This window comes from Ambystoma mexicanum, chromosome 4q (genome assembly GCF_040938575.1).
Source record: "Ambystoma mexicanum isolate Mex_15411 chromosome 4q, UKY_AmexF1_1, whole genome shotgun sequence".
NCBI lineage: Eukaryota > Metazoa > Chordata > Amphibia > Caudata > Ambystomatidae > Ambystoma > Ambystoma mexicanum.
Window position 1 is genome coordinate 222,818,981 of NC_090928.1, and position 27,595 is coordinate 222,846,575.

Sequence of the window (27,595 nt, forward strand, 5' to 3'; positions counted from 1 at the left end):
AATGGGGGGATGTGTGCTGGGTCACGGATGATGCGGGGCGTTGCGCCGTATTGGGCATTTCACTGGCTTTTGCCTGCGCATGGGGGTGTATTGGGGGCGTTGCTGGCGGTACTTGATGTTCTCTGCGCCACGGTTACTGATGCCTCAGAAAATCCATGAATACGCGTGCCACAGCTGGTGCACGCATGGCACACGCTCCTTCTCGGCGTGCAGCACTTGTGCTGCTTCTGCGCTGGATTCTATGAATTGGGCCCTAAATCTGAAGATTTAGCAACATTTGTAAATTATGTTTTCATGATCCTGTATATACTCTGATATATAAGTTATACATATTATCAGTAGGATATGGTTGTACTGTATTTATCACAGTTCGTACAGTCAAGTGTGAAACACATGAATTAATGTACAAACACACACACTTTAATATTGCAACCATACTGTTTTGGAAAACATGTACACAATACATGTTTGACATTTAAAGCATTACACAGTAACATGTTTTGGATTGAACTGTTTTTTACATTTAGTATTATGCAAGAAAAGCACAAGATGCAAATACTTTCAGTAAATTGTTTCAATCCTACAAACTTTCAGAATTGCACATGCAGTTTGTTTTAAGATGTGACTTAAAATAAGAAAAGGAGCAGCTTTGAACCATGTAAGAGTTCACATTAGAGGTAGAATTTGAACCGTTAATGTCGTGAGACGTAATGGTGCAGTGGTTAAAGGAGCTAGGCCCGATAACATGAATCTTCCATGGAGACTTTCAATTTTATTTTTACAAAAAAGGATTAAAATTGGCGTTTCGTATTTTTATTTTTAAAAAGGAGGATTATAATTTGAAAAACGAAGAGGCAGACTTACCGTGACACGTGAACCCTTTTTTTGGGGCATGGCATGTGACACCTGCAGTGGCACGTGTTACTTGTAGTGGTGACATGCAGTGGCACGTGTCACTGGCATTTGACACATGCCATATTCGGCTCCAACCCCTACTGCCACAGGGGAAGAAAGGGGGAGCTCAGGGGTGCAGGCGAACCCGACTGACGTCCCTGCTCCAAACCCCACTTTCAATGCCGCCCTTACTTTTTTCTCATCCTTCGTTTCACACACTTTCTTTTTATCTTACCTTTCCACTCTCATTCTTTCTCGCTCACGTTTCCTCTTGTTCATCATCAATGACATCCTTTCTCAATGGCTACCTCCTTTTCTCTATTCCTATTCCTCTTCTAATTCTAACGCACACCTGCATCCCTTCTCAAACCCTCCCTTGAATCCATGTGCTCATTTCCTTGCACCCTGGTGCCTATAAATGCAAAGAACGGCAATAAACGCCTAGCCGATTGGCTTTGCCAATGCTTGTTTTGGTGGTGTTTAACTTTCATCGCTAGTCCTTTGCCTATTTCTAACATTTTCCCAGGCCTCCATGGTAACCGCAGGGAAGCGCTTTCGTCGATATGCGACGCGCTCCTTGATGACGCCGCGCCGGTTCGAAGATGGCGGCGCTCAATACATTGGTATGTTATGATGGAAGTAGCAGTGGCTCGGACTTTGAAGGCTCACCGGGGGAGGAGGACGAGGAGAGAACACAGCACTTACGACCACCACCCAAGAATTCCGTTGGTTCTCGAGCCCTGCTTAGTGTTGATGCGGCACCCGAGGTGGCAGTTAAGGTGAGAACCCCATGTTCCGTTGCTTTAATACAGGTTTGTGGCAATCCTTCTGCATTATAGTGCCGCAGGGTCAGAGAAAGAAACTTAAGTTACTCGGATAAAGCAACTGACAAACTTGAACAGAAGCCAGCATTCGCCAGTTTTTCAGTCTGCAGATCTGAGATGTGTCAATGTTTCCCTTATGTGTGCTTTTGGGTGACGTGTCCACGTCTCTTGCCTGACACTTAATTGCAAGATTAAGACTTACTCCATGTTAATACTGTTTGTTTCTTTTATGTAATGCGAACGTCAGAAGTTAGCTGTTCTGCAAGTCCTGGGTTAAAGCTCACATAGATTTGCTTCCTGATACCTCTGGTTCTGCATTAATAAAGGCAAAGTAACATTACAAGCATAGTAGCCAACTTTTCACTGTTGGCTCATTGGTCACTTGTTCGTTATTCACATGACCCACTCTCCCATAATGTGCATATGTTGGTAACTTGCAAAGCCCCATCCACCACTCTAAAGGGACACACTACTCTGCGAACCCACCACATTAGTGAACTTTTTTTATTATTTTATTTATGTATTTCTAAAGCGCTGAAAGCAGGCAGGCATCGGGGCGCATAACGTAAAACATGGATACTACATAAAATACTTTTAAGCTGCGCTCCCTTATGTACTTAGTGTACGAGATCCTTACTTGAATATATATATGTTTTTAGGCACTTTCTGAAGTCCCTGTGGTTTGGTTCGAGTCGAAGAGCTAGAGTTAGGTTGTTCCCCTCCTTTGCTGCCAGTTCGCAGAAAGCCCTGCCAAATCCTTTAGCTAGTCTGTGCTGTGCGGAGGCACTATGATCTTGCCTTGTGCCTCTGATATCAGGGATCGATTGGGGGTGTATCGTAGAATCTTTTTCTTTAGGTATTCCAGCGCCTTACCATACAGGCACCTATGCATCAACGTCAATGATTTGAATTGAATCCTGTCTTCAATCTTCAACCAGTGCAGTGCTTTCCTGTCAGTGGTGATATGCTCACTTCTCCTTTGATTGCTCTAACTGCATTGTTCTCCATGATTTGCCATTTCTTGCTAGCCCCAAGCATGAGTGAGTTTCCGTAGTCTAGGCGGGACAGAATGGTCGCCCTTGCAATCGTAGCACTATTCTTCTCGCTTAAGAAGGGTCGGATGGATCTGAGCAGCCAGAAGTGATACGAGTTGTTCTTATGCAGGTAATGTACCTGCGCTTCTGCTCCCAGGGAGGCTTCCAATACGAGCCCGGGAGTTTTCAACTGCTCTAACACCTGAATACGGGTGTTCTTGATGTAAAAGGCCTCCTAGTCAGGGCTCTAGTTTGGCTCTAGCTTGATGGCTGCCGAAGGTCATCCTGTCTTTTTACCGTTCAGGCACATCTAATTGGCCTCCAGCTAGTTCTCGATGATGTTATAAAGTGTGGAGATTTTGGCGCTATCCTCTAGGTAATCACCGCTTAATTCAACCACCAACTGGGTATTGTCAGCGTAGTTTGTAAAAAACGCTCCAATACCTCACAAAGACATCTCATGAACAGGTTCAAAAGAAGGGGTGATAAACTAGCCCCTTTCAGGACCCTGTACTTTATTGATGCTGCCTTAGAGAATTTACCCCCCAGTGGATTTTTGCCTCTCTATCTGCTAGGAAGGACGCCAGCGATGCAGATGCATCTTTGGAACAGCCTGCCACTTTTTCCAGGACCAGTTGAAGCAGTTTGTGGTCCACTAAATCAAATGCAGCACTAAAGTCCAGGAGCACTAAGAGCCCTGTCTTGCCTTTGTCCAGTAAACTGAGCATGTGGGTCTGCAGTTCCAGCATAGCTGTCTCTTTACTATGTGCAGTACGAAAGCCAGATTGCTGGTCATGGAGTATGAGGTTAGCTTCCACATGCGTCTGTAGTTGCGCCGTTGTTATGTTGTCCAAGATTTTCAGCAAGAAATTGCAGTTGGTGATTGGACCCAAGTTCCATGGATCCTTGGGGTCTAGTCCAGGATCTTTATGAGGGGTGTAATGGTAACTGCTTTAATGCTCTTAGCTACTATGAGGCATTTTCTATTTTAGTTAGTATTGGTGCCGAAATCTCCTTGTTGTCCAGTTTTATCCTCTGGGGGAGGGGGGCGGGAGGTTATTAAGTTATCTGAGCAAGAGGTGGGCTTTATTATTGTAAGCACGTTGACCATCGCTTCCTTCGAGATGGGAGAGAACTGGAAGTTAACTACATCCCTCTGCCGGTGAACTGCAACTTGTATGTATATCTCTCTGTTAGGAGCCTCCCTTTGCGATGTTATGGTGTCTCTGGCCTTCTAAATTTTAAGATCAAATCCTTTTTGCACATTCTCGCAGTCTTCCTGCGAGGGGTTGAATGGGGGGAACAGGGCTTTATGCTTCTCTATGGATTTTAGGATCTTGAATAATTTCCTGGTAGAGTTAGATGCTGAGGTGATTCATTCATTATAATGGTTTTTCTTGGCCTCCCTGATCCCGTCTCTATAGTGTTTTTCTGTGTCTTTCCATTGTTCTTTATTGGCTTGTGTGGGATGCTTGAGCCACTTGAATTCCAAACCTCCTTTTTGCTTTCTTGAGTTTAGTTAACCCACTGTGGAACCATTTCTGATAGTTACTATTCTTTATTATCCGCTTCGATTTTAGGGGTGCTAGCTGCTCCACTAGCTCGTGAACCGTGTTTGAGTATTTAAGTAACATTACTTCACAGGGATCATGTTCCTGGAAGCTGTCTTGTATCTTATTCATGCATTTTTCCAATTGTGCTGACCCTATGTTCTTAAAGTTCCTGCTTAGGACTTTTTCTTGCATATTTCACATTTATTTTATGGGGGAAGTTCATTTTTATCTCGAAGATGATTTTATAGTGGTCCGACCAAATACATGGCGATGTCTCGACCACCTGTACCTCCAGGTTTTGTGCTATGTGCCAGTCTAGCTGGTTCCCCTTAGCTGTAGTGGGTTCCTTGTTTTTGACCCTGAAGTCAATGTTGTTCAGAGTTTTCGCTAAGTGGAGGGCCTCCTTGTCAGTCGGGTTCCCTCGCCAACTATTGAAGTCCCCCACGAGCAGTGTTGCTGCGTTGCATGATTTCAGGTTATTAAGTTGTTGGGTTAGTTCGTTGGTAAAATCTGAACTGAGGGAGGTGGGTCTGTATGATGACACTGTTGCATGGTCATCTTTAATGAGTTAGCTAAACATACATTGTTACTGCCACACAACTTTATGTGCAGCCTCCAAAACTTGACCTATTTCTACTCTTGTTTTACCATGACACTTGTATTTTCAAAATAAATCGTTTTTTATACTTTTTCTATTTACATTTTTTCGGGGTGCAAAAATATCGTAGCCCTTCCAATCCCACCCAAAGGCAGAGGTAACTGTATATGCAAAAACATGCTGCCATAAATTAATATTGCAAAGTAATGCACTGCAATCTGGTCATCGTTCACACCGCTGGCGTTGGCACTGATGGAGACATCGTCCATTCTGTGTCGCTATCTTGTAATATTGGTTCTCGATTGAGTGCAGCGTCCTTTTCTTACTCAGTAGACTCAGTTAAAACAGAAATGTGTGCACACCAAACTTTTGAAGAGGCTGGGTAACTTTATTTTAAAAAAAAAAACATATAATTTTTATTTATTTTTTATTTATTGTGTTTTAGTCAAAGCAACAGTTGACTTTTCACAAAAGTATATAAAATAGTAAAAAATTACAATTCATTTATCATACATCCACCAAAAAGAATATTAAAACATACATGCTCATATAGATTAATGTAGTAGAAAAGACAAAATGTGAAACATAATCCAAGGCAAAGCATACAACACGAACAGAGCACATAACAGAAATATGTTTTCACTAAAAAATTATGATTTCTTTCTCATTAATTAAACCAGCAATTCTCGGATCGGTTATCCGACCATAAAACATTTTTAACTCCTATCACTTATACGATCCCACCAAATTCAACTCCTTCAGCAGTTTGACAATTTCAGTTGTCAATAGAATTTCATTTCCAGATACTGCCCTCTCCAAAAAGCAGTCTGTGGTCAACCACCAATCTTGGCAAACAAATCTGGACAGTTATTGTATTCTCATTCACAATGTACCTGTGCAATTCACAAACAGATGCTTCGGAGACTGCAAGCACGCATCTTCGCACAGATCACTTGTATTATTGGGGCATTCACCTGTTCGTCTGATGTAGCATATTTCACAGGTGGGCAAAAGATTCAAATGCAATCTTAAGAAATCAGACCTTACCCTAGAATCGGGAAATTTCTTCAAATACATCGCAAGCGAAGATCTAGGTTTGTCGATGGCAGTTAAGGGTGAAGAAACCTTAGACGATCAGATAGCTGCTATGGTTCTGATCCAACCCCACCTTTTTTAAACATTCCTCAACTTTCATAGGATTTTCAATCAAAGTCTCTTCCGTACAGTCAGCCTCCAACAACATTTTTGTACAAAGCGTTCATGACCCTTGTCCCTGGCCTTCACTGGCAAGTCAGCCTTCCAGTTAGTGTCAGGTCAAAGGCCTTAAAACCTCATCCAAGACTCTCTTGGAGTCAGCCTTGCGCCTTTGGCGCCAGGCTCATAACCATCATGAAGACCAACATTAGAATGGGACTATTTACTTGGGACTATTTAACTTGGGAGGGGGGGATCTGGGGGGGGGGGGGGTTCAGCCAACATGGAGGTACACACATAGCTCAGTTACAAGGAACTGAGCTATGCAGTCTAATCTTTTGGGTGTGGCAGCCTGGGACTACTTTACCTGGACTACTTTGGGTGTGGCAGGCCTAGGACTATTTTACCTGGACTACTTTACCTGAGACTATTTAAACCACACCCAAACAGCAGAATATGCTTTGCGTTATTCTGCTGTGGGCAGCGTAACGCTCACTGTGTCCAGTTCTTTCATGCCAGTTTACTTGAAACCAAGGACCTGCAGAGAGAGAAAGAACACTACGAAACTTAACTGGAACAGTATCCTGTCTTCAATCCATCGCTGACTTCAGTGCCACTCACCTGAAGGTACGAACTCCATCATCCGGCACCGCATGCATCCTGGAATAGCATAACCTGGAAAGAGGAGAAAGAAAGACAGCATTAGTAAGCTTTACTCACGTTTCCTCCCGAATGAAGAAAGCCACATAATTCTTACCTGGGTAGTCGTCTCCTGGTCAGTATCATTGCTGGAGCATTACGGCGCTCGGCGAGGAACATCGCAACCTGCAAGGAGAGAAAAGGCACGGGTTAGCAATATAAAAGGCGAAACAGCGCCGCGCATCGCGCATTACTCACCGGACAGCAACGCGCTTTTGCCTACCGGCCCATGCTCATCTTCAAACTGCATGACAACACCAAAATACCTTTCCATACCTAAAAGGAAAGAAGCAAGACATTATTATTTGAACTAAGAGGAACATAAGAACTGCATATAAAGACTGTAAAGCAGCAAACCTACGGAGTCGCAGCAGGTCTGGATTACCACATGGGGGCTTGAACCAGTGAAGTAACTTGGTCGCTGCTCGCCCCCCACATCTACACGCCCCTTCCATGAGGAGCAGGATGGAGAATCCACCTTTTACAATATTAAGACCCATCTTTAACCAGAGGCCTTACCAAGGGACCGGGAGAGGGTTCGAGAGTGCAAATCATCCAACCAGGGCTGGGTGGCGTCCCCGTGGATACCAGGTGAGCGTAACATTCAAGGCTGTCAAGTGAACTAAGAGCAAAAGACACATCCTCATATAATGACAATGGGGGGGGGGGGACCAGAATCATCGATCTATAGAGAGAGATCCACCTCCACTCCATCCATGCCTCAAGCGACCGTAGGCCCAATTCAGACATTAAACATGCAATAGGCACAGAGCTGGGCAGACAGAGAACACGCTTCCAAATCCTTCCCTCTAACCTGTTCCAATCTAATAGATGGGACAAAGGATTGGTATCAAAACCAAACAGTGCAGCAATGACTTTACCCACAAAATACATAACGGGCAAGAGAGAGAACTTGTTCAGAATTTTTTTCATGTGAGAACCGAACTGCATGATCTTTGCCTCAAGAATATCTGTTGCATAGGCTTTCGTTGGGAAAGATTTAACCATTGTTCCCAGATAAATGACTTCTTTTACAATCGGAATACTCTGATCATCCATACTCCACTTCAAAAGCTTGGTGCCCTTCAATGGTTGTTTAAATACCAGAATCTTCGACTTAAGGGGATTAATCTTCAAGTCGTTGAGTTCTGTGTATTTTTGAAGGGCTGCAAGCATTCGCTGTAGGCCTATTTGTGTATAGTCCAAGAGGACGATATCATCGGCATAAGCCAACTCATTTATTTTAGTTTTTCCAATCTTTGGACTGGCCAACGCCGATTCCTCCAACCACTGTGCCAAATCAGACAAATACAAGATCAAAAGAAAGGGGGCGATAATACACCCCTGTCGTACACCTCTGTGTGTTTTAATAGGATTTTATAGTTTGCCAGATCTGTCTAATCTGACTTGCAATTCTGAGTCCCTGTGAAGTTCGATGACAATAGCGAGCAGATTTTCTGGCATTCCCCATGCCCTCAGCTTTGCCCAAAGAAGCCCCCTGTTGACCATGTCAAAGGCTTGTGTCAGGTCGATCCAAGCCCCATATAGGGGAGGACATCCCTTAGCAAAGGTTCCGCAGCTCACAGAACTCAAAACTAAACCATTCAGGGAGGTTGAGAGACCTCGACGGAAACCTATCTGATGTTTAGATAGTATGCCCCTTGCTTTCGCCCATCTTTCCAAATCTTTTAAGACCGAGCCTGCAAATATTTTCCCATTCACGTCCAGAAGGGATATAGGACGATATGTTGAGGGAAGCAAGCACTCCCCTTTAGATGGGAATTATAATTGCTTTTCTCCATGAATCTGGTATTTTTCTGGTGGTTATTTCTCTGAACAGAGCTACTAGCAGCAGGACCAGAGAGCTGGATCAGATTTTAAAATCTGATTACTCAATACATTTGGTCCAGCCGCTCTTGACACTGAAGATCTTTTTTATTAGTGTTGGCTGGGTAACACATGTAAGTGTTGACGACCAACTTGTAAGAAAAAATATAGCTAAAATGTGTATTATCAAGCTGGATTATAAATGATCAGCAGTAATCACATGGTTTGTAACATTAACAAACGAGAAGAATTTTTTGCGTGTATGATTTTACACTACAGTATATAAACTTTAGTCAACTGCATATGCAAACCTTTTTGGAGAACGTTTAGTGAAATGCAGACATGACAGTGGCAGGTGCTTTTAGAGTTGAACATATTTTTTACAAAAACCCATTGGTGGGTATATTCAGCATGTATTTACGAAGGAAGGCATCAGTAACATATATAAGGTTAAACACTTAGTCCGATGATAGACTATGTTTCACTAAGATGTAGAAAGTGATTTGGTAAAGCAAATGTTTATTTTCAAACACTAAATAAAACACACATATGGATAATAATAAAATCTAAACCGAGGCAGTGTTACTAGGGTGAAAAAGTTGTACTTGCAACTGGCCATTGGCTAGTGATATGTGATTTATGGCAAGTAAGAAATGGTGTACTGTGTGTGTGTGTGTGTGTATGTATGTATATGTATATATATATATGTGTATATATATATATATATATATATATATGAGAGAGAGAATTGTGGTGGCAATTGACTTTAGTCGCTGGCTGGTATCTTGCAACTTGAGTTTTTGCCACTTGGATATGCATTGCAGGCAAACCTGTCTTTCTCCATTCCATGGCGGCATATGATTATGTAGCTGCGTGAAGATAGTTTTGCTGCGCAGCCAATACCCTCACTAGGATGAATCTATAACCTGGTTTGCGCCACCAAAGCATTCAACACAGCCACATCCGACTTATTACTTTACCCCAAGATGATTGTTGCGTACAAGGGTGGGTTGCTGTGATAAGTGCCCTGAAACGTGAGTTATGCTCTATTGAAAACACATTTGTAATACATCTCTATGATGTGCACATTTCTTTAAATGTACAGGAAGAAGGGCCTACCTGGTGTTCAATCATGCTTGAATGCACTGGGTGTATGGGGGGGGGGTTTAGTAACCAGTGTGTAGGAAGCCAGAGTGGTGAAGGCATCCTGAACCCCCTCCAAGTTCTTTCATCGTATTATATTAATTGGTAATAGTAAACACCACACACATACAATTTTGGACCTTAACATTAACACAAGCATGCAATCGGTAAGAATGGAAATGCCAGAATGTTGTTGCTCGGAACAGATGACCAGGCATAAAATAAGTAGTGTTGCATAGCAATTTGCTGTTCAATTCTGTAGGTTTGCTAATTAAATTGATACTTGTGTAGCTAACTTAGCTATCTTGTTCAATGAAAGTACTGCTCTCCCTGAATTTTTGTATGGGTCTCGCCACCCTCTTCTCTGTTCACTGCAAGTTCAAAGGGGCTTATGGTAGAGAGTGCAATAGTAATGATCTCCTTCACTCTTAACTGCCAAAGGCCTGTGTGGGAGTGCGAGGCAAGATTTTCTTTTTCATACAACTGAAAACCTGAAGTAATTGATACTTTTTATCAAGCTAACTATATCCTCTTTGGCAAAGACCAGTATGTGTAACTTTATTAAAAATGGTCATGCAATTATGTCGTTGCATAATGCGTAACTATAATATTGCTTCTGTCAGTAAAGTTTAGGTTAGTGTGTCTAAATCTCGGTGTCAATTAGATTTTTCCTGTTGGGTAAGATGCATCACATTGATGAGTTAAGACTTTTGAAAATGAACATGGTCACATGGACAACTGCTCGTAATAGCAAATCTAGTTCTGTGACCTACTGATTGCATTTATCTGTGCAGCTTTTGCTCAACACATGAGCGTTGTTATACTGGTTACCCTGAAAATGAGATGGCAGCAAACTACAATATTCCACATAGTTTGACCAGTTCTCTGCCTGCTATGCCATTGACCCTGCATAGTCTTTCCTCTTACATAATGAATACACAAGGCTAACTAGATGTTTACACAAAAGAATGATCAATAGTTCCATCCAGACTGTACATCGACACATCTACTGCAAAACCACACTCTGTAGTTGGCTTCCAGAGCTCACTTTGCTCTGATTGTTTGCATTGTATATTAGCACATGTGGGAGAGAGCTGGACAAACTTTTTTTCAGTCTTTTTTATCATATCTATTTATTTGTGTCCATTCATGCAGCTAGCCTTTTGCATTTTACATACTCGGCCAGAGCCCGCAGAGTCCACTTGCAAAAAAGTAGGTTTTATGAAGGGCAAGGGATGTTTGAAACCTTTATGTAACCATTTACTTTTGTGCAGTAAATGTCAAATATGTTTCACTGCGCATAGCTGAGAGAAGTGTGTCAAAGAAAAAGTGGGTTTGTAGTGACATGTACCATTTTACAGAAAGCGCATTTACTTTTGTTGTCACCCGTTGCTATGTGTCGAGTGCATTTCTTTTAGGTCGAGTAGGTAAACTAAATTATTTAACCTGCAGGTCTAGTGGCATTTTAAAGAATTTGCAAGGCTTGATTGTCTCACTAATATCTTACTTCAGTGGTACACAAAAATGCTGTATTGATGCTCATTTTATGTTTTGGATGCAAATAACTTCTGGTGACATTAAAATATTAGTACAATATTGCTAATGAAATGGGCATATTTGCTAATCAATTTTTTAAAACTAATTTATACCTTGGATGAGGTTAAATCCACTGCCCTGGGGGCTAGGTATCGACAACGACCCTAATCGGAACAAATTGATGTTTGTGTTAGCTTGCAATTGGTAGTGGAGTGCCACAGTGTGCATGCGTGTATGTATGTATGTATGTATGTGTGTATATATATATATATATATATATATATATATATATATTTTCACTACAAAAAAAAACTGTTGAGGGGACGTTATGGTTAAGTTGCCCTACGAAAAACCTGTGCACTTCACTAAAAAAATTTTTTTTCGCCCTCCCCATTGTGGTTCAAATTAAAAACAAAAAACCCCTGAAATTTGTCAGTTATGGCAGACAGAGCCCCCTTACTTGCCATCACCACTGTGCACTGCTAACACGAACACCCAGAACATGAAAGCTGTCCTCTCAAATGTCACTGATGACATCACATGTTTAGCCTTTGTTTTCGTTGCACGATATATATATATATATACACAGTAAAAAAACTTTGTTAAAGGGATGTTATACTTCACAGTGAAACTAAAAAACACTGCACATCAGTGATGTCATCAATGACATTTGTGATGTCATCTTTCTTGTCCTGGGTGTTCGTGTTAGCAGTGCACAGTGGTGCGGGCAGTTATGGTTGCTTAGCTTACCATAATGGGGGGAATGTGCAGTGTTTTTTAGTTCCACTGTGAAGTATAACATCCCTTTTAACAACATTTGTTTTACTGAATGTACATATATAGCAGGCAACGAAAACAAAGGCTAAACATGTGATGTTGTAAGTGATGTCATCAGTGACATTTGAGAGGACAGCTTTCATGTTCTGGGTGTTAGTGTTAGCAGTGCACAGTGGTGATGGCAAGTAAGGGGGCTCAGTCTGCCATAACTGGTGAATTTCAGGGGTTTTTCGTTTTTAATTTGAACCACAATGGGGAGGGCAAACATTATTATTTATTTTAAATTTTTTTGTGAAGTGCACACGTTTTTCGTAGGTCAACTTAACCATAACGTCCCCTCAACAACGTCGTTTTTGTAGTGAATTTTACAGATTTTTGGGAGGGCAATGTAACCATAATGTCCCTGTAACATAGTTTTTTTAACTGAATGCCATAGGTTTTTAGTAGCATAAATGCATCATAACATTACGTTAACAGAAATTTTCGACTACATTTATCAGGGTTCTAATAGTAACACACAAGCATACAACTGTAAAGGAACATTTGAAGTACCTGCCCACCTTTCGAAGAATTCCACATTATCATATGCTGACGTACAGCATGGGGGCGTGTTCAAACAGTTACACACACTTCACAATGACATGGGTAACTGGTTGATAGTGCGAGTACATTGGGTATTCTTGTAAGAACTTCTTACGGCAAAATTTCCGGCGCAGAACTCCACAATGCAAGTGTGCAATACAATATAAGCAAGAGTGCATACCAACGTTTCTGGATCATTCACCCCCATTCCTCCCCAAAGAGTGGGGAATGAATGCCATTGGCAATCGAGATTTTACAGCAGAAATCCGTGGTACCAAGAAAGAGGATTTTTTGTCTTCAACCGGAACGGCTCCGGTTGACATGGCGACTGGAGTGGACATGGCGACCTCAATGCAATGTTTTCTCCCTTGCAGTAAAGGTCAGTATCCATATCCCTGACATTGTGGCCATTACCCATACATAGAGGCTACCCCTCAGAGACGGAAGCTGTACCGTCGATTTGTTATGTACATTACGACACTTGTTAAATATGAAACGACTATCGCATGCACAACACAAAGCTTTTCAGTCGTTGTCAATGACCTTTACATACATGTGTTGTACATGTACTAATTTATTTCTGTAAAAATGTGTGCTAAAAAAATGTTTTTAAAAAAAAAAAGCAAAGTAGTGTACTTACGTTGACATAATATGCCAAACAAACTCTGTGATGGGAAGCGCAATGACGTCAAATACTGGAAGCAACACCATTACCCCTCACTTTTCGACACATAATTTTGTAAGTGGCACTGGTCGAAAGGTGTGAAGATATTTCTATTGGGAGGGTGTAACCATATATTATTGTACAAACATTTCTGTGCATAGGGCATCTGGGTGACAGAAATTGGACTGACGGTGACAGAAATTGGCTTGACGGCACTAATGCATATGAGATGGGCCTGACCCTCCCGTAGCCAATGCAAGTGGTATGGAGTACCTTTCTCCATAACGTTCCTTGGTAGCTTAAACAAATGCGTCCATTATGGACGTACGTGCCGTGATGTAACACCTACAAAAGAACACATTACGACCTGCAACGTAGCATGCCACATTGTGAAAACATAGAGTAAATTTGTAAAGAAAACACTAACATTTAAAAATGTGTCCAGTAGTTTTATTTCACAATAAACTGAGCAAAATCATCACCCTATGCAAGTAGTAAAGTAGTTTTGTTTCACAATGAACTGTGCGAAAAGATGGCACTATTCACTTTTCCATAGAAGTATTAAGTTTGTCTCTTTGGTCGACAATGAGAATGTTAAAGGCCACGTTGTGTTTTCCCACACACAGAAAGTAAGTGTTGCCGTCACAGTAGTTGTTTTCCTCCCACATTGATGTGCAAGACGACGTCAACCGCTGTGATCTACACCACCAGAAAGGATGGAATGTTACTTCTTATAGCGACAGCAGCGTATGGACACAGAGGGCCCACACGATCAGCCCAGTGAATTCTGATGCTCAGACAGCCGGTTATGAACAGTTGCATTTGACTTTTGAAGAAGCCGTCACTCGGCAGCTGTAATCCGTGACAATCACAATAGGGAAGGAAGTATCTGAGGACGAAAGGGGAATTAAAAGATGCATGAATACGCAACCTTTGCATAAACCACAGTTGTAATTCAATAGGAGGAAATGAAGTGGGACCCTAGGGACGGCGACAATGTGCAATGTCCATAATTGGAAAAATAAATCGAACGGCACAGAAAGCTGGAACGTTGTTATTAATAATACAATTTTTGTTTGGAAGTAGCTGCGCGGTGGAAGGGGAAATAAAACGTATATCACTGCACAACCTGTGCACAAAACAAAATTGTAACACATACCTTTTTAATTAAATATTATTCTAATTTGGCGAAATGTAGTGGCACCCTACAAACGGCGCCAATGTGTAATGTCCATAATAGGAAAACAATTGCAACGGCACATAAAACTTGTAAATTATTAGGGAAAATATATATCTTTTTAACAAACTAAAAAATAACGCCAATTCGGTATATAGGCAACAAAAATGCACTTACATGATGTGGAGCGCCTCCATTGCGTTCTCTGTAGTCCGACACTAGTGTATGTGGAAGACTGCCTGTTCAGGAACTAATTTCTCATGGTCGGTGCAAACGTTTTTGAAGCATAACCTTATCAAACAATGTTTTTCAAACTGTTACTCCCTACATTCTTTCTACTCTTTCTCTGTACCTCAAGGTTAAAAAAACAAGGGACCCTTATAAGTGTCGACAGATATGCGGCCGTACTGAGCTCGTGTTGAAAAGAGAAAATGCAGTGGCCTTCACTTCGAATGCAAATACATTCTCATTTTGCAACAACATATCAGCGGCTATTCCTGAGAAACGCTACTGCCGTACACGTGCAGAAGGGCTGTGTGTACGAAATCGTGCAGGTGGCTGGCTGAGATTTCAAACAGTAGGACGCCAGCCTGATCGCAGTAATTCTGTTTATGTATTGTGAAATGGACGCAGTAAATTCATTTCGTACAATGAGTAGCAAGTCCCACTGTACCATATGACAGTGCTAACAAGAATACTTGAATGTATGACTTTCTACTACCACGTCTCATTCACCTTTCGAAACAGTGTTCCATAAGTGTAACAAGTGCATTGGTGCCTTCTTTGTTTAGGTATGTTAGCGCCGATGTTCGCGTTCAACAGAAAACAAAGTAACCATGGCAGACGTATCGAAAGATTATGACGCACTTCACGCTGTGCCACAACCAATCGGTGAAAGCGCAACATGGTCGCGGGCAGCACGCCATGGAATAGCCAATTGCAATCTTCTCCACGGAGCGAACAGGGAAGTGTGACCGCGGCGCATACATAGATATCACTAATTTTTAGAGCCATACTTTTTTATCGTTTTTAAGGGAACTACTGGATGGATTGTCACAAAATCTGCAAAAGCACGCTTTCGCGCCCAAGCCCCTGCCTCAAATTTGCTGCAAATCCATCCAGCGGTTTGGCCTGTAGCCGTGTGCAAAGTTTTCCCCCATTCAGTCTATGGGGAAAAAAAAACGTTTTGGGACCCCCCCTATAACCTTGCCCCCCCTGGACCAAGCATCACCAAACTTTGCAAAGAAAATCAGAGTGGGCTATATACTTTTATTTTGCAAGTTTGGTGAGGAGCTAAGTTATGAGCCGCCCAAAAGTGCTCTTCCTATGGAAACAGCAACTTAACCATAACTATACGGCCACTACCGTGTAATATATATTTATTTGCACCATCATACATGATGGATGCACATGTTGTTAGCCATTTGATAATGCAGCTCCTTCTTTGTACAATGCACTGGTTCAGTTTTCAATATACTGTGCTATTGGATCCATATACACTGATCAGCTATTGTTCCTGTGCTGATTGATCGCACAGATGGTATCAGTATGTGACCATCAGTTAAGTATATTATGTGTCAAATTATTGTTTTTAATTAAGGCATTTGCACTTTAACATATGACGGAGATGTAAGGATCCAGTCATACAACCATGCTGCTTATTATCTTTGCACTATGCACTGGCACTTTAAAATCATGCTGCTTATTACTTTTGCACTATGCATTAGCACTTTAACAATATAGGATTAACACATAAAGATACGTCAATATGCAAGCACGGTTATAGTATTAGAAATACAATAGCATTGAAAGGATGTATAAACAATAGCAAATAAATCGGGGCGCACATGCATACCTGATCGTAACTACACAGGTTCATTACAAATTACGGCATCACAGCATTATAAATTGCATTATTTTCCAATTTGGATTAAAGTCAATTGCGGATGGCAAAATATAAATATGTATATGTTTTATAACTAGAGGTGTAGACTCGTGCATTATGGCTCAGAAAACATATGAGATTAATATATTGAATTATTTGTATATGCTGGTTGAAGTTTTATCCTGCAGATATCACTAGGTGTATATACATTGAGAACAAAATGAGTCCCTTCTAAAATGGCCGACAGCAATAACAGTAGTTAGTTAAGTCACCTTGTCACTGTTGGTTAATATTTGTATGGGTTAAAATGGGCTCCCATTACAGGGCGGAGTTACTGTGAGCAAGCCACAGGAGTGTGGCGAAATGCGTCAGCCTCTTTGGCATTGGTAAGCTTTTTTTAAAATTGCAGTTTTCTAATAAAGCTTTTTACGTTTGACAATTTTGTTGGGCAGTTTTTGGTGTTTTCCCAACTATTGGTGGTTTTTTCTGCAATTCGTGCCGCATCTTGGTGGAATCCAATTATGAGGGGAGTGCAGCTTCAAAGACTAAAGGATTTGCGGTCTTTCTTTTGAGAAAGAATATCAAGAAGAAAAAACAGGAAAACTGGACAGTCAAACCTGCACCCCAAGTCAAGGGCAAGAACTGCAAGGTCCAAAACGTACGGGAACAAAATGAGCCAGAAACTTGAAGTGATTAACTCACAAGTTTATTTAAAGATACACGAAGTGCATGATGTTTGGAAAAAAAAACCAAAAACCCCACAACAAGGCAGGACACCAGGAGAGCAGTCCTGTATCAACGCGTTTCACGCTATAAATATATAATTACACAGCCCGCAGTAGCGGCCGTGTAGTTATGGTTAAGTTGCTTAACTCAATGGAAGAGCACTTTTACGGGGACTTATAACTTTGCTCCCCCTGGAGGAATCCTCACCAAAATTTGCAAAAAAATTATATGGCCGGCTCTGAATTTTGCCCCCAAGTTGGGTGAGGTTTCGTGCAAGCGGGGGGCAAAGTTATAGGGGGCAGGGGATCCACACCTTTTATTTTTTTCATAGACTGAATGGGGAAAAACTACAGCCCGAAATGCTAGATGAATTTTCACCAAATTTGCGGCCGGAGTGGGGTCTTAGGTCAGAAAGCGGGCTTTTGTGTGTGTGTGGTGGAAATCCGACTAGTAATTGTTTTGCAAAATACAGAAATGTACGTCCTAAAAAATTTGTGATATCTGATACCATGGACCATTTCCCTGTTCGCTCCATGGACCGAAGTCTCATTGGCCTGCAGTATGCCGTGATGTCGGTGAACATTGGACGTGGCCGGTGGTTGGCTGGAGTGAAGCGTGCCGTGCGTCAAAGTTTTTGAGAAATGTCGTCATGGTGAATCGGAGGATAGTGGCATTCCGAAAGGCGTTGGAAAACATGGTTTGCAGGATCGGCTGGGTGAAAGTGTGATGTTTTATGGTGGTATTCGCAGATACTTGATTGGCGGGCAGCAGTAGAGGCGACTATCCTTTTTTGGTGTGTGCAGGCAGACTGGCTGTATTGCCCTTGAGTGGATGTGTGTCACGCCTCCCTTTTTATCCTCCACCCCTTCCTCCTTACCTACCTGGCTAGGGTCTCGGTGCTCGCACGGGCCACGGATCCCTTCCGTTCGGCCTCCGGCGGCATGTCGTCCCTTGTGGCATCCTTGGCGCTCCTGTCCCTGCCTGTCCTAGGGCTTGCCTTGGCGCTTGCAGGCGCGCAGGGGTGCCATCTGATGACACGGGCACCCCAGGAATCCAGCACCCTGCAGCGCATGGTCTCGTGAACCGATTAGCGGTCACGTGACCCGGAAGAGACGCCTAAAAGGAGCGTCGGTCCGTTTCTTCATTGCTTCTCAGCTGTTTTCGCTGGCGAGTTGCTATCTGGACCTGTTCTTGTTGGATTCACGAATTTATGACCTTGTTTTTTTGCTTTCCTGGATTGCTTTGGATTTCCCCATTGAACCTTGAACTGTGCTGACCATTGGACTACTACCTGGATTATCCTTTGGATTTTTTTGCCCTGGACATTTATGGAACATTTCTGGTACCACTGCCTTCCTAGATTAAAGTATTCAGCCCAACCTCTACAACCTTCAGGCAGGAACAGTTAGGTCCCACGCTAGCACCTGTTATCCTTGGGGTAGGTGTTTATTATTCTCCTCTTGACCATTATTCATTGTGGTATTCTTAGACTTGCGTTCTAACTTTGCTTTTCTTTTCAGCCACCCGGGGACCCGTTGCTTCCTGTTCCTGCCCATCTCCTGCAGCCCCAATAACTGGTCAGCGAGTTCCTTACTCATCTGACTGTTGCTTGGGGACAGAGGAATTATAACACTGAGAAGCCACCTCCCACAGGATTATGGATGCCCCCTTCGGAGACCCGGTGGCTGCCCTTGTCCAAGCAATCACTGTCCTGAGAGATGATTTGACGGCAGCCACTGCAGCCATCCATCAGCGATTAGATACAATTCAAAGCGAGACATGCCCTACCTACTAATGAAGAATTCGGAGACGCCCCTTCCCAGCCGGAACCCCCCCTGTAGGACCAACCACTCCAGCCCCGCTCTATGCACCTTCACCCTTTCCATTAGCCACCCCTGAGAAATTCCATGGAGACCCTCGGTAGTTTCGCATCTTCCTAAATCAATGCAAATTACACTTTTTGTGCCGTCCCCAAGCCTTCCCTGATTCCACCACCAAAGCTGCTTTTACTTTGTCTCATCTTACATGCATCGCTGCCACTTGGGCCAACCCGTTGCTGGAAAATGGTAGTCCTGTATTGTATGACTTTGACAGGCTAGTAGAAGAAATGACTAAGGTGTTTGACACACGCCACAAGGCACAGACACGATCCAGGAACTCCTCGATTTAACACAAGGAAAGACCACCCTACTCGAATACATAACACGGTTTAATTATCAGTTGAGACGGCCTGGCCAGAAGAAAAGAAAGCAGTTATGTTCTATAAAGGTCTAAGTGATCACATGAAAGATGCCCTTGCTGTAGTTCCCTCACTTCCTACACAATACCCTGAATTAGTGGATTTAGCGCTACAAGTAGATGCAAGACACTCTGAAAGGAAGACGGAATCCAAAAGACCTAGTCCCTCATTCTCCTCGCATCCTCCCACGGCCGAATTACCCAGTCAACCTCTGCAAATCGGGGCTGTCCGCAGTCCCATATCCCCTACCCGAGAGAGAAAGGCGCAGACAGGCCAACGCCTGCTTCTATTGTGGCCTGAATGGCCATTTTGTTAAAGAATGTCCCAGATGGCCCAAACAACGACCTCTGGGTTTTCTGAAGGCTTGTCCGTAGAGCAGGGGGCACGGACGAGCCCGCCAACACAGCATCCTATGCCCCCTCCCTTGTCGCAAGTCCCGCAACCTTTGTCTCTCTCAGCTGTTCTGATAAAGTCCCCAAGAGGAAGGAACAGTGAATTACCTGAATGTGGAGTGACATGACAAAAAACAGGAAAAGTCCTGTATTAGGAAGGCGGTAGAAAAATCCACCTTTTGGGGCGTTCTGTTGCAGCAAGGCAACGTCTGTAAATTGAAACGTAAGGGTCAAAATGCATTTGCTATATTAAATCCGAAAGAAAGGAATGAACTGCTCAATGGAGCGCACCTGTGGTTCACAAAGATGCAGATCAACAGTCTGCGTGCTGCAGAGGTCTGGCGCATATGAGGAGCCGACCGCTCCCGTGTGCAGACGTTGCTAAGCAACTGAACTATTTTAAACCTTGCCGTTCTGTGATTTACTAACATAGAGATATTTACTGTTTTACTGTCTTGCATTTGATTTACAAGTGCACTTTGAATATCAAGTTATTTTCTGTTTTCCTTTGAACATCAGTCTAGTTCATGTTCTTTTGGTTTTTTTTCTTCCGTTTGTTCATAGTAAATTAGTCCTGTTATTTTCCTTCACATTGTTTACAGTGCATTTCATCCGTTCTATCCATACATTTTTTTATCCAATACGCCCTTGCCGCCTGGCACGCTACATTTATACATTTTGTCACTTTCAATGCGTGCAAGCAACAGGTGCCGTGGCTCTTGTTAGCCTCAGAACACCGTTGCTTAGCAACGCATCAACAAAGGGAGCCATTTTGCTCCTGGCTCACAATTAGCTGAGTCACATTTCCTAGCCACGCCGCGAGGTTTAAAATAGTTCCGTTACTTAGCAACATCTACACATGGGAGCGGTATGTGCCAGACCTCTGCAGCAGGCAGACTGTTGATCTGTGTCTCTGCAACCGTACGCTCCATTGAGCAGTTCATTCCTTTCCTTCTGATTTAATATAGCGCAACGCATTTTGACCCTTAAATTTCAATTTACAGACGTTGCCTTGCTGCAACAGAACGCCCCAGACGGTGGATTTTTCTACTGCCTTCCTAATACAGGACCTTTCCTGTTTTCTTTGTCATATCACTCCACATTCAGGTAATTCACTGTCCCTTCCTCCTGGGGACTTTATCATTGCTCATTTCTTGAAATTGACTAATTTAGCTTTTCATTTTTTTTATGCTATTCTCACCTGACTGCAACCACAACTATTTTCGATGGGTATGTTTACATTTTGCTATGCTTATTTTGTGCACTTTGATATTTGTTTCACATATTAAATGTTTATGTATGTATTTTGATTAAATATTTCCATGTAGCATTTGACTTGCCCTGATGAAGGAGTTTCACTCCGAAATGCATTGGCATACAAAGTCAACAATTTTTGGATGCTGTGACATATTTGCTGCCTCACTAAGAAATTATTAGTGACCTTTTCATCTGAAACAAATTTACCTTTGGATATAAATTGGTCATTATAAAACCACGAACAGTGTCATTTGTGATAAATTACTACAATTATAATTGTGTGAATTATACCCAATAGAGAACTATTCCTAATATAAGAGTTAGTGTTTTTCAAAGTTTTTTGAATTTTAGACCCCCATTTTGGGACCAAAAGGAGAGAGTCTACGTGGCTAGTCTTTTGCTTTGTGGATTTGTTGAGTCAGGGTGTCTCCAGACTCTTCGCAGTCGGCTCCCATTAAGATTGTTCTTGAAAGTACGAACATATCAATTGTTACTTACCTTTTTTCGAAACAAATTTTTCAAACAAAACTTGAACATTTGTGGTGCCCACTCGTTTTTGTTTTGTTCTGATAACAATAAACATCAGGTTCAATTGGTCATAGATTCCAAAGCCATGGGTAACTATGTTGACATATCACTAGCAGTGTCACTTAACCTGCCTTTACAGAACAAACTAAAACCTGGACCCGTACAGGCAGTGGATGGGTCTCCATTGCTGTCGGGTCCAATCAGATAACAGACAGCACCCATGACCCTTCTCATGCAAGACTCCATCAAGAAGTCCTTACTTTTGACCTCATTACCACCCCGCAATATGGTTTGATCCTTGGCATCCCATGGCTACGTACACACAACCCTGTCATTTACTGGTCCCAAGGTTTTAGAGTTTTTTGAGTCAATATTCTGCCAAGAACATTGTCTTACCCTTCCGGATCCAGTGACCACACCTGCCCAAGTACTGGGCCCCATGGCCCAGATGTCCATACATGACCCACAACCGATGGAGCTGGACTTCTCAGAATATGTAGTAGGTCTCGTTTCCACCAATATACCTCCCGAATACCATGAGTATCTAGAAGTTTTTGACAAAAAAGCCTCTGAACATTTGCCACCTCACCGGTCTTACGACTGCCCCATTGATTTGCTTCCTGGAGCTGCAGTACCTTGTGGCCGGATATACTCCCTCCAGAGGATGCCATTCTAAGCGAGTACATACACCAATCTCTTCAAGTAGGGCATATTTGGCCCTCTCAGTCCCCTGCTGCAAGCCCAATATTCTTCGTCCCTAAAAATGAAGGCGACCTCCGCCCATGTATTGATTATTGTCGCTTCAACCATGTTACTGTCAAAGATCATGTCAAAGATCGCTATCTCATTCCCCTCATCACTCCTTTACTGGATTGCCCTTGCCAACGCTACAGTCTTTACTAAACTTGATTTACGCGGAGCCTATAACCTCATACGCATCCGTAAGGGTGATGAATGGAAAACAGCTTTTTGCACCAAGTACAGTCTTTTCAAATACACTGTTATGCCCTTTGGGCTCTGTAATGCACAAGCAACATTTCAAAGATTAATGAATGCCATTTTCCACGATATCATTGACACCTTCATGGTCGTTTACCTGGATGATATTTTGATATTCTCATAGACACAACAAGAACACATTCTACATGTCCGGGAGGTCCTAAACCGACTCCCTTCACACCATCGTTATGCCAAACTAGAGAAATGTAATTCCATGTCCATGAAGTAGACTTTTTGGGGTTCCATATTGCCTCTGAGGGGCTAGCTATGAACACCACCAAGGTCCAAGCAGTGGTGGATGGCCCGTACCAAAACCTGTGAAAGAACTACAGTCATTTCTTGGTTTCGCCAACTTTTACAGATGTTTTATTGCGGGTTTCTCCTCTATTGTTGCACTATTAACTCAGTTTACAAGTCCAAACACCCCGTTTATATGGACCTCTTTGCACCAGAATGCATTCACAAACCTCAAGACGGCCTTCACTACTGCCGCCGTTCTACAACACCCCAACCCGGAACTACCCTATGTCCTAGAAGCCGACACCTCCTCTTATGCCATGGGTTCCGTCTTGTCCCAGATATGTCCTACCACTGGTCTATTACACCCCGTCGCTTTCCATTCACGTAAATTTACTCCAACCGAAAGTCACTACACGGTCACAGAAAAAGAACCCTTAGCGGTTAAGGATGCTTTCCAGGTGTGGCGACACCATCTATTGGGGGCTAAACACCAGGTCACTGTTTACACTGATCATCGTAACCTCCAAGATTTGGCAACGTTTAAATGCACTAACCGTCGACAAGTCCGTTGGCATTTGTGTTTTTCTGCCTATGATTTCATCATAAAATACAGTCCAGGCACCGCACATGGAAAAGCAGACACCCTGACACGCATTCCCAGGGGCACCTCACTCCCCATCTTTCCTGAAAGCCTTCTGGAGAGCAAACATGTAATCTGTGTATGCACACCACCAGCGGATCTATTAACTACACTCCGCCACTGGGTTACCACGCATCCAGACCATTTACGCGAATGGGAATTGGACATACATGACGGGTTGCCATTCATACAAGACAAACTGTACTTGCCTACCCCAGACACTAGCACATTAGCTTTGGAATGGTCCCATGATGCAGCTGTCAATGGTCATCCCGGCCAAAAACGTACCTTGGCCTTGCTCCAGCGTTGGTGCTGGTGGCCCTCTATGAGTAGAGAGACAATGTCCTACGTGGCCTCCTGTTCGGTCTGTGCTCAGTGTAAGAATCAAAAGGGTCGACCCCTCGGACTATTGCAACCATTACCCATACCATTGAGACCCTGACACACTGTCACCAGGGACTTTGTAACAGACATGCCCCGAGTAAAAGGCTATGACATGATATGGGTGGTGGATTCCTTCACGAAGATGCCAAGATTCATTCCCTGCATTGGAATACCCACAGCCCCTGCCCTGGCTTCATCACATCTTCTGTTCTTTTGGGTTACCTTCTATTCTGATTTCCGATTGTGGGTCGCAGTTCACATCCCGCTTTTGGCGGTCACTCACCTAGTTACTTGGAATTGACTCACGTTTTTCGTCCTCCTACCATCCTGAGGCAGACCGAATGTGTCAACCAATCCATGGAACAATATCTGCGTTGCCTTGCTTCACAAAACCAACAGTCCTGGTACCAGATACTCCATGCGGCCGAATTTGCATACAATAATGCGCCCCATTCATCCACAGGCTACTCACCCTTCTATTCCCTTTGTGGCCAACATCCTCTTGTATTTCCTGTTCTGATCTACCACCTACACTACCTGCCTCTGTTTCTTCATGTGTTGACCACCTAAAGGAAATACACGCACAGACCTTGCGACACCTCCAGGAGTCACAGGTTAAGATGTGTAAAGCAGCCGACAAGAGGCGTGCTGAGGCGCCTCTCTACAATATAGGGGACAGTTTGGTTTTCCACTAGGCATCTTCCGTTACCGGGCTACAGCAAGCTCCTGCTCCGTTTTGTTGGTCCATACCGAATAATCCAAGTAATTAATCCAGTAGCCTACCGACTCTCACTGCCCGTCTCTTGGCGCATCCGCCCGGTATTTCACACTTCCCTTCCTAAACCATGTCCAGACAGTATGCGGGTAGTTCTGCCTCCTTCCCCAGTCCTGAAAGGAACCTCATTCGAATACGAGGTTAATGCTATTCTGGGATCCCATGTCATTCGAGGACGTCTATACTATTTGATAGATTGGTTGAGGTATGGCCCGGAGGAAAGGTCCTGGGAGCCCGCTACTCAGGTTAACGCCCCTTTGCTGGTTGCTCGGTTCCACAGGGATAATCCTCTCAGCCCACGAGGACGTGTGCCCCTGGGGTGGGTCTCCGCACTCGCACGGGCTGCGGATACCTTCCGCTCGGCCTCCGGCAGCACGTCGCCCCTTGTGGCGTCCTTGGCGCCTCTGTCCCTGCCTGTCTTGGGGCTTGCCTTGGCGCTTGTGGGCGTGCAGGTGTGCCCTCCGACGACACGGGCACCCCAGGAATCCAGCGCCCTGCAGCAGATGGTCACGTGAACCAATTATCGGTCACGTGACCTGGAAGAAAAGTAAGATTAGGTCACGTGATTAGGTGGGCAGTCACGTGACCTGGAAGAGATGCTTAAAAGGAGCGTTGGTCCATTTCCTCATTGCTTCTCAGCTGTTTTCGTCGCTATCTGGACCCGTTCTTGTTGGATTCACAGATTTTTGACCTTGTTTTTTGCTTTCCTGGATTGCTTTGTATTTGCCCATTGAACCTTGTATTCTGGAACTGTGCTGACCACTGGACTGCTTAATTGGACTACTACCTGGATTATCCTTTGGATTTGTTTGCCCTGGACATTTATGGAACATTTCTGAGACCACTGCCTTCCTAGATTCAAGTATTCAGCCCAACCTCTACAACCTTGACTGCCAGCATCCTGCACTTCGTTCCTTGAGGCAGGAACAGTTAGGTCCCACGCTAGCACCTGTTATCCTTGGCGTAGGTGTTTATTATTCTCCTCTTGACCATTATTCATTGTGGTATTCTTAGACTTCCTGCCTATCTCCTGCGGCCCCAATAACTGGTCAGCGAGTTCCTTACTCATCTCTGACTGGTGCTTGGGGACGGAGGCATTATAATCCACGTGGATCTCAAGTCATAACAATGTGGAAGGAGTAGGCTTTTGGGTACATCTGCGAAGGCCATAGGCCTCCGCATGTACCCAAGAGGATAAGACTTGGTCACACCATTGCTGCAAGGGAGGCCATAACGACATGGAGAAATGGAAGGATTGTTTGGCAGCACAGTGTTGCGATATGGACCATTCCCGTAGCTACTGACATACACTGCATTGGTGGTTAGGTGCACAGGGGACTATCATATGTTGGTCAGTGTAGGCAGACTGTATAGGGGATGGGGAGTGCATTTGTTGTGTTGTGCCTGCAAAGGCCCCACTGCCTTATGTGTATGGCTAAGGTCATTGGCCATAACAGTGTGGGCACTGGTTCGGAGTAGGGGTGAGAATGTTGCCTTGTTTGGGTCCATTAGTGTAGCTATAGGTACTTGTAGGCAGGAAAGCACAGTGGGAAATGTTACCATGCATGCCTCTATTGCCTTCAGTGGGTGTGTACTAGGCAATAGGGTGCATGGGTGGAGGCCATATGCTTCCGCCTATATACCCAAGATCCTAGGGCTTGGGCGCAGCCTTGCTTTAGGGAGGGCAGTCAGATATTGGTACATGGAAGGAATTTGGATAGGCGACTATCATTTTTTGGTGAGTGCAGACAGACTCCATTGGGGATGGGGAGTGCATTGGAGACAGTATGAGGATATTTGCAGTCGGAGTGCTATGTTGTATTGTGCCTGCAAAACCCATACTGGCTTGTGTGCATGGCTGGGGCCCTTGGACATAACACGGTGGGCACTGGTTGGAAGTAGGTAACAGAAAATTGCCTTGGTTGGGTTCATTACTGTACCAATATGTACCTGTGGACAGAAAAAGTAAGTGGTCACATGTTTCCATGCATGGGTCTATTGCTTTGCAGTGGGTGTGGTGAAGGACTAGGCTGTTGCTAACAAACCCGCAACGCAATGCTGCTATGTATGGGAGTACTGTGATATTGGTATGTGGATTGCAGACATATGTACAAAGAGTACTTTCACTTTGCCTTAGATCATTTGCATAAGTTATTATAAGCATACCTTGTGCCATACAATACACTTGTAAATATGCAAGTGTCCTAAGGTCCGCGCCTTTGCAGCATCACTGTGGAGGACATGGTGCAGTTCGTAAAGGAGCATTGGTGAGATAAGACACCATTTGCGTTAGGAGTGGTGTGGCTGTGAACAGAGCCTTGCTTCAGGGAGTGTAGTAAGAAAGTGGGACATGAAAGGATTGTTTTGCTGCATAACGTTTGCAATATGGCCCATGTACCCAGATACTAACATATAAAGCCTTGGAGGGTAGGTGCGCAGGCGACAACCTTCAGAGGCTATTGTGGATGGGGAGTGTATTGCAGATGATTTTGGGATTTTTGTAATCGTTGTACCATTTTGTGTTGGGAGTGGCAAGCGCATACTGCCGTGTATGGATGGCTACGGGCCTTTGATGTAAGAATATGGACATTGTTCGGAAGTAGGTGTCAGAATGTTGCCTTCTTTGGGTCAGTTCTTATACTGATATGTAACTCCAGTACGTGGTTGGAAATATGTATGTCTCCTGTGGGTGCTCACTGTTGCAGCAGGGTTGTGTAGGGCATTTTGCAGTTGGCACACCAGTAGAGGTGGCGTGAAGTGAGTCCACTTGAATATGGTGTACATCATTGGCCTTGTTGTCATTCACGGACTGAGATGTCACAATTAATGTACAGTATGGTGTACCTCTCATAATACCCTGTACTTTGAGAGCGAAGGAAGATATTGCAACATGACACGAGTTAATAAGCATTACACATGTAAAGTATGGAAAATGTACAGTCAAACACACATACATTTGCAGCCGACAACAACATGAACGCCATTAAGACCACCAATATACAGGATGGAAGGCCATCTGACTGTTACC

The 27,595-nt window shown here is 43.5% G+C and overlaps 1 protein-coding gene across 1 annotated transcript in view; it reads left to right on the plus strand.

Annotated features, from left to right (window-relative positions):
• The first annotated feature begins 1,455 nt into the window (after positions 1 to 1,455).
• Positions 1,456 to 27,595, plus strand: part of CDC40 (cell division cycle 40) — a 1,027,131-nt gene continuing 1,000,991 nt past the window's right edge. The window contains exon 1 of the mRNA XM_069607756.1: positions 1,456 to 1,673. Coding sequence (XP_069463857.1) covers positions 1,497 to 1,673 — 177 coding nt within the window. The 5' untranslated portion in view covers positions 1,456 to 1,496. The remainder of the gene's footprint in view (positions 1,674 to 27,595) is intronic.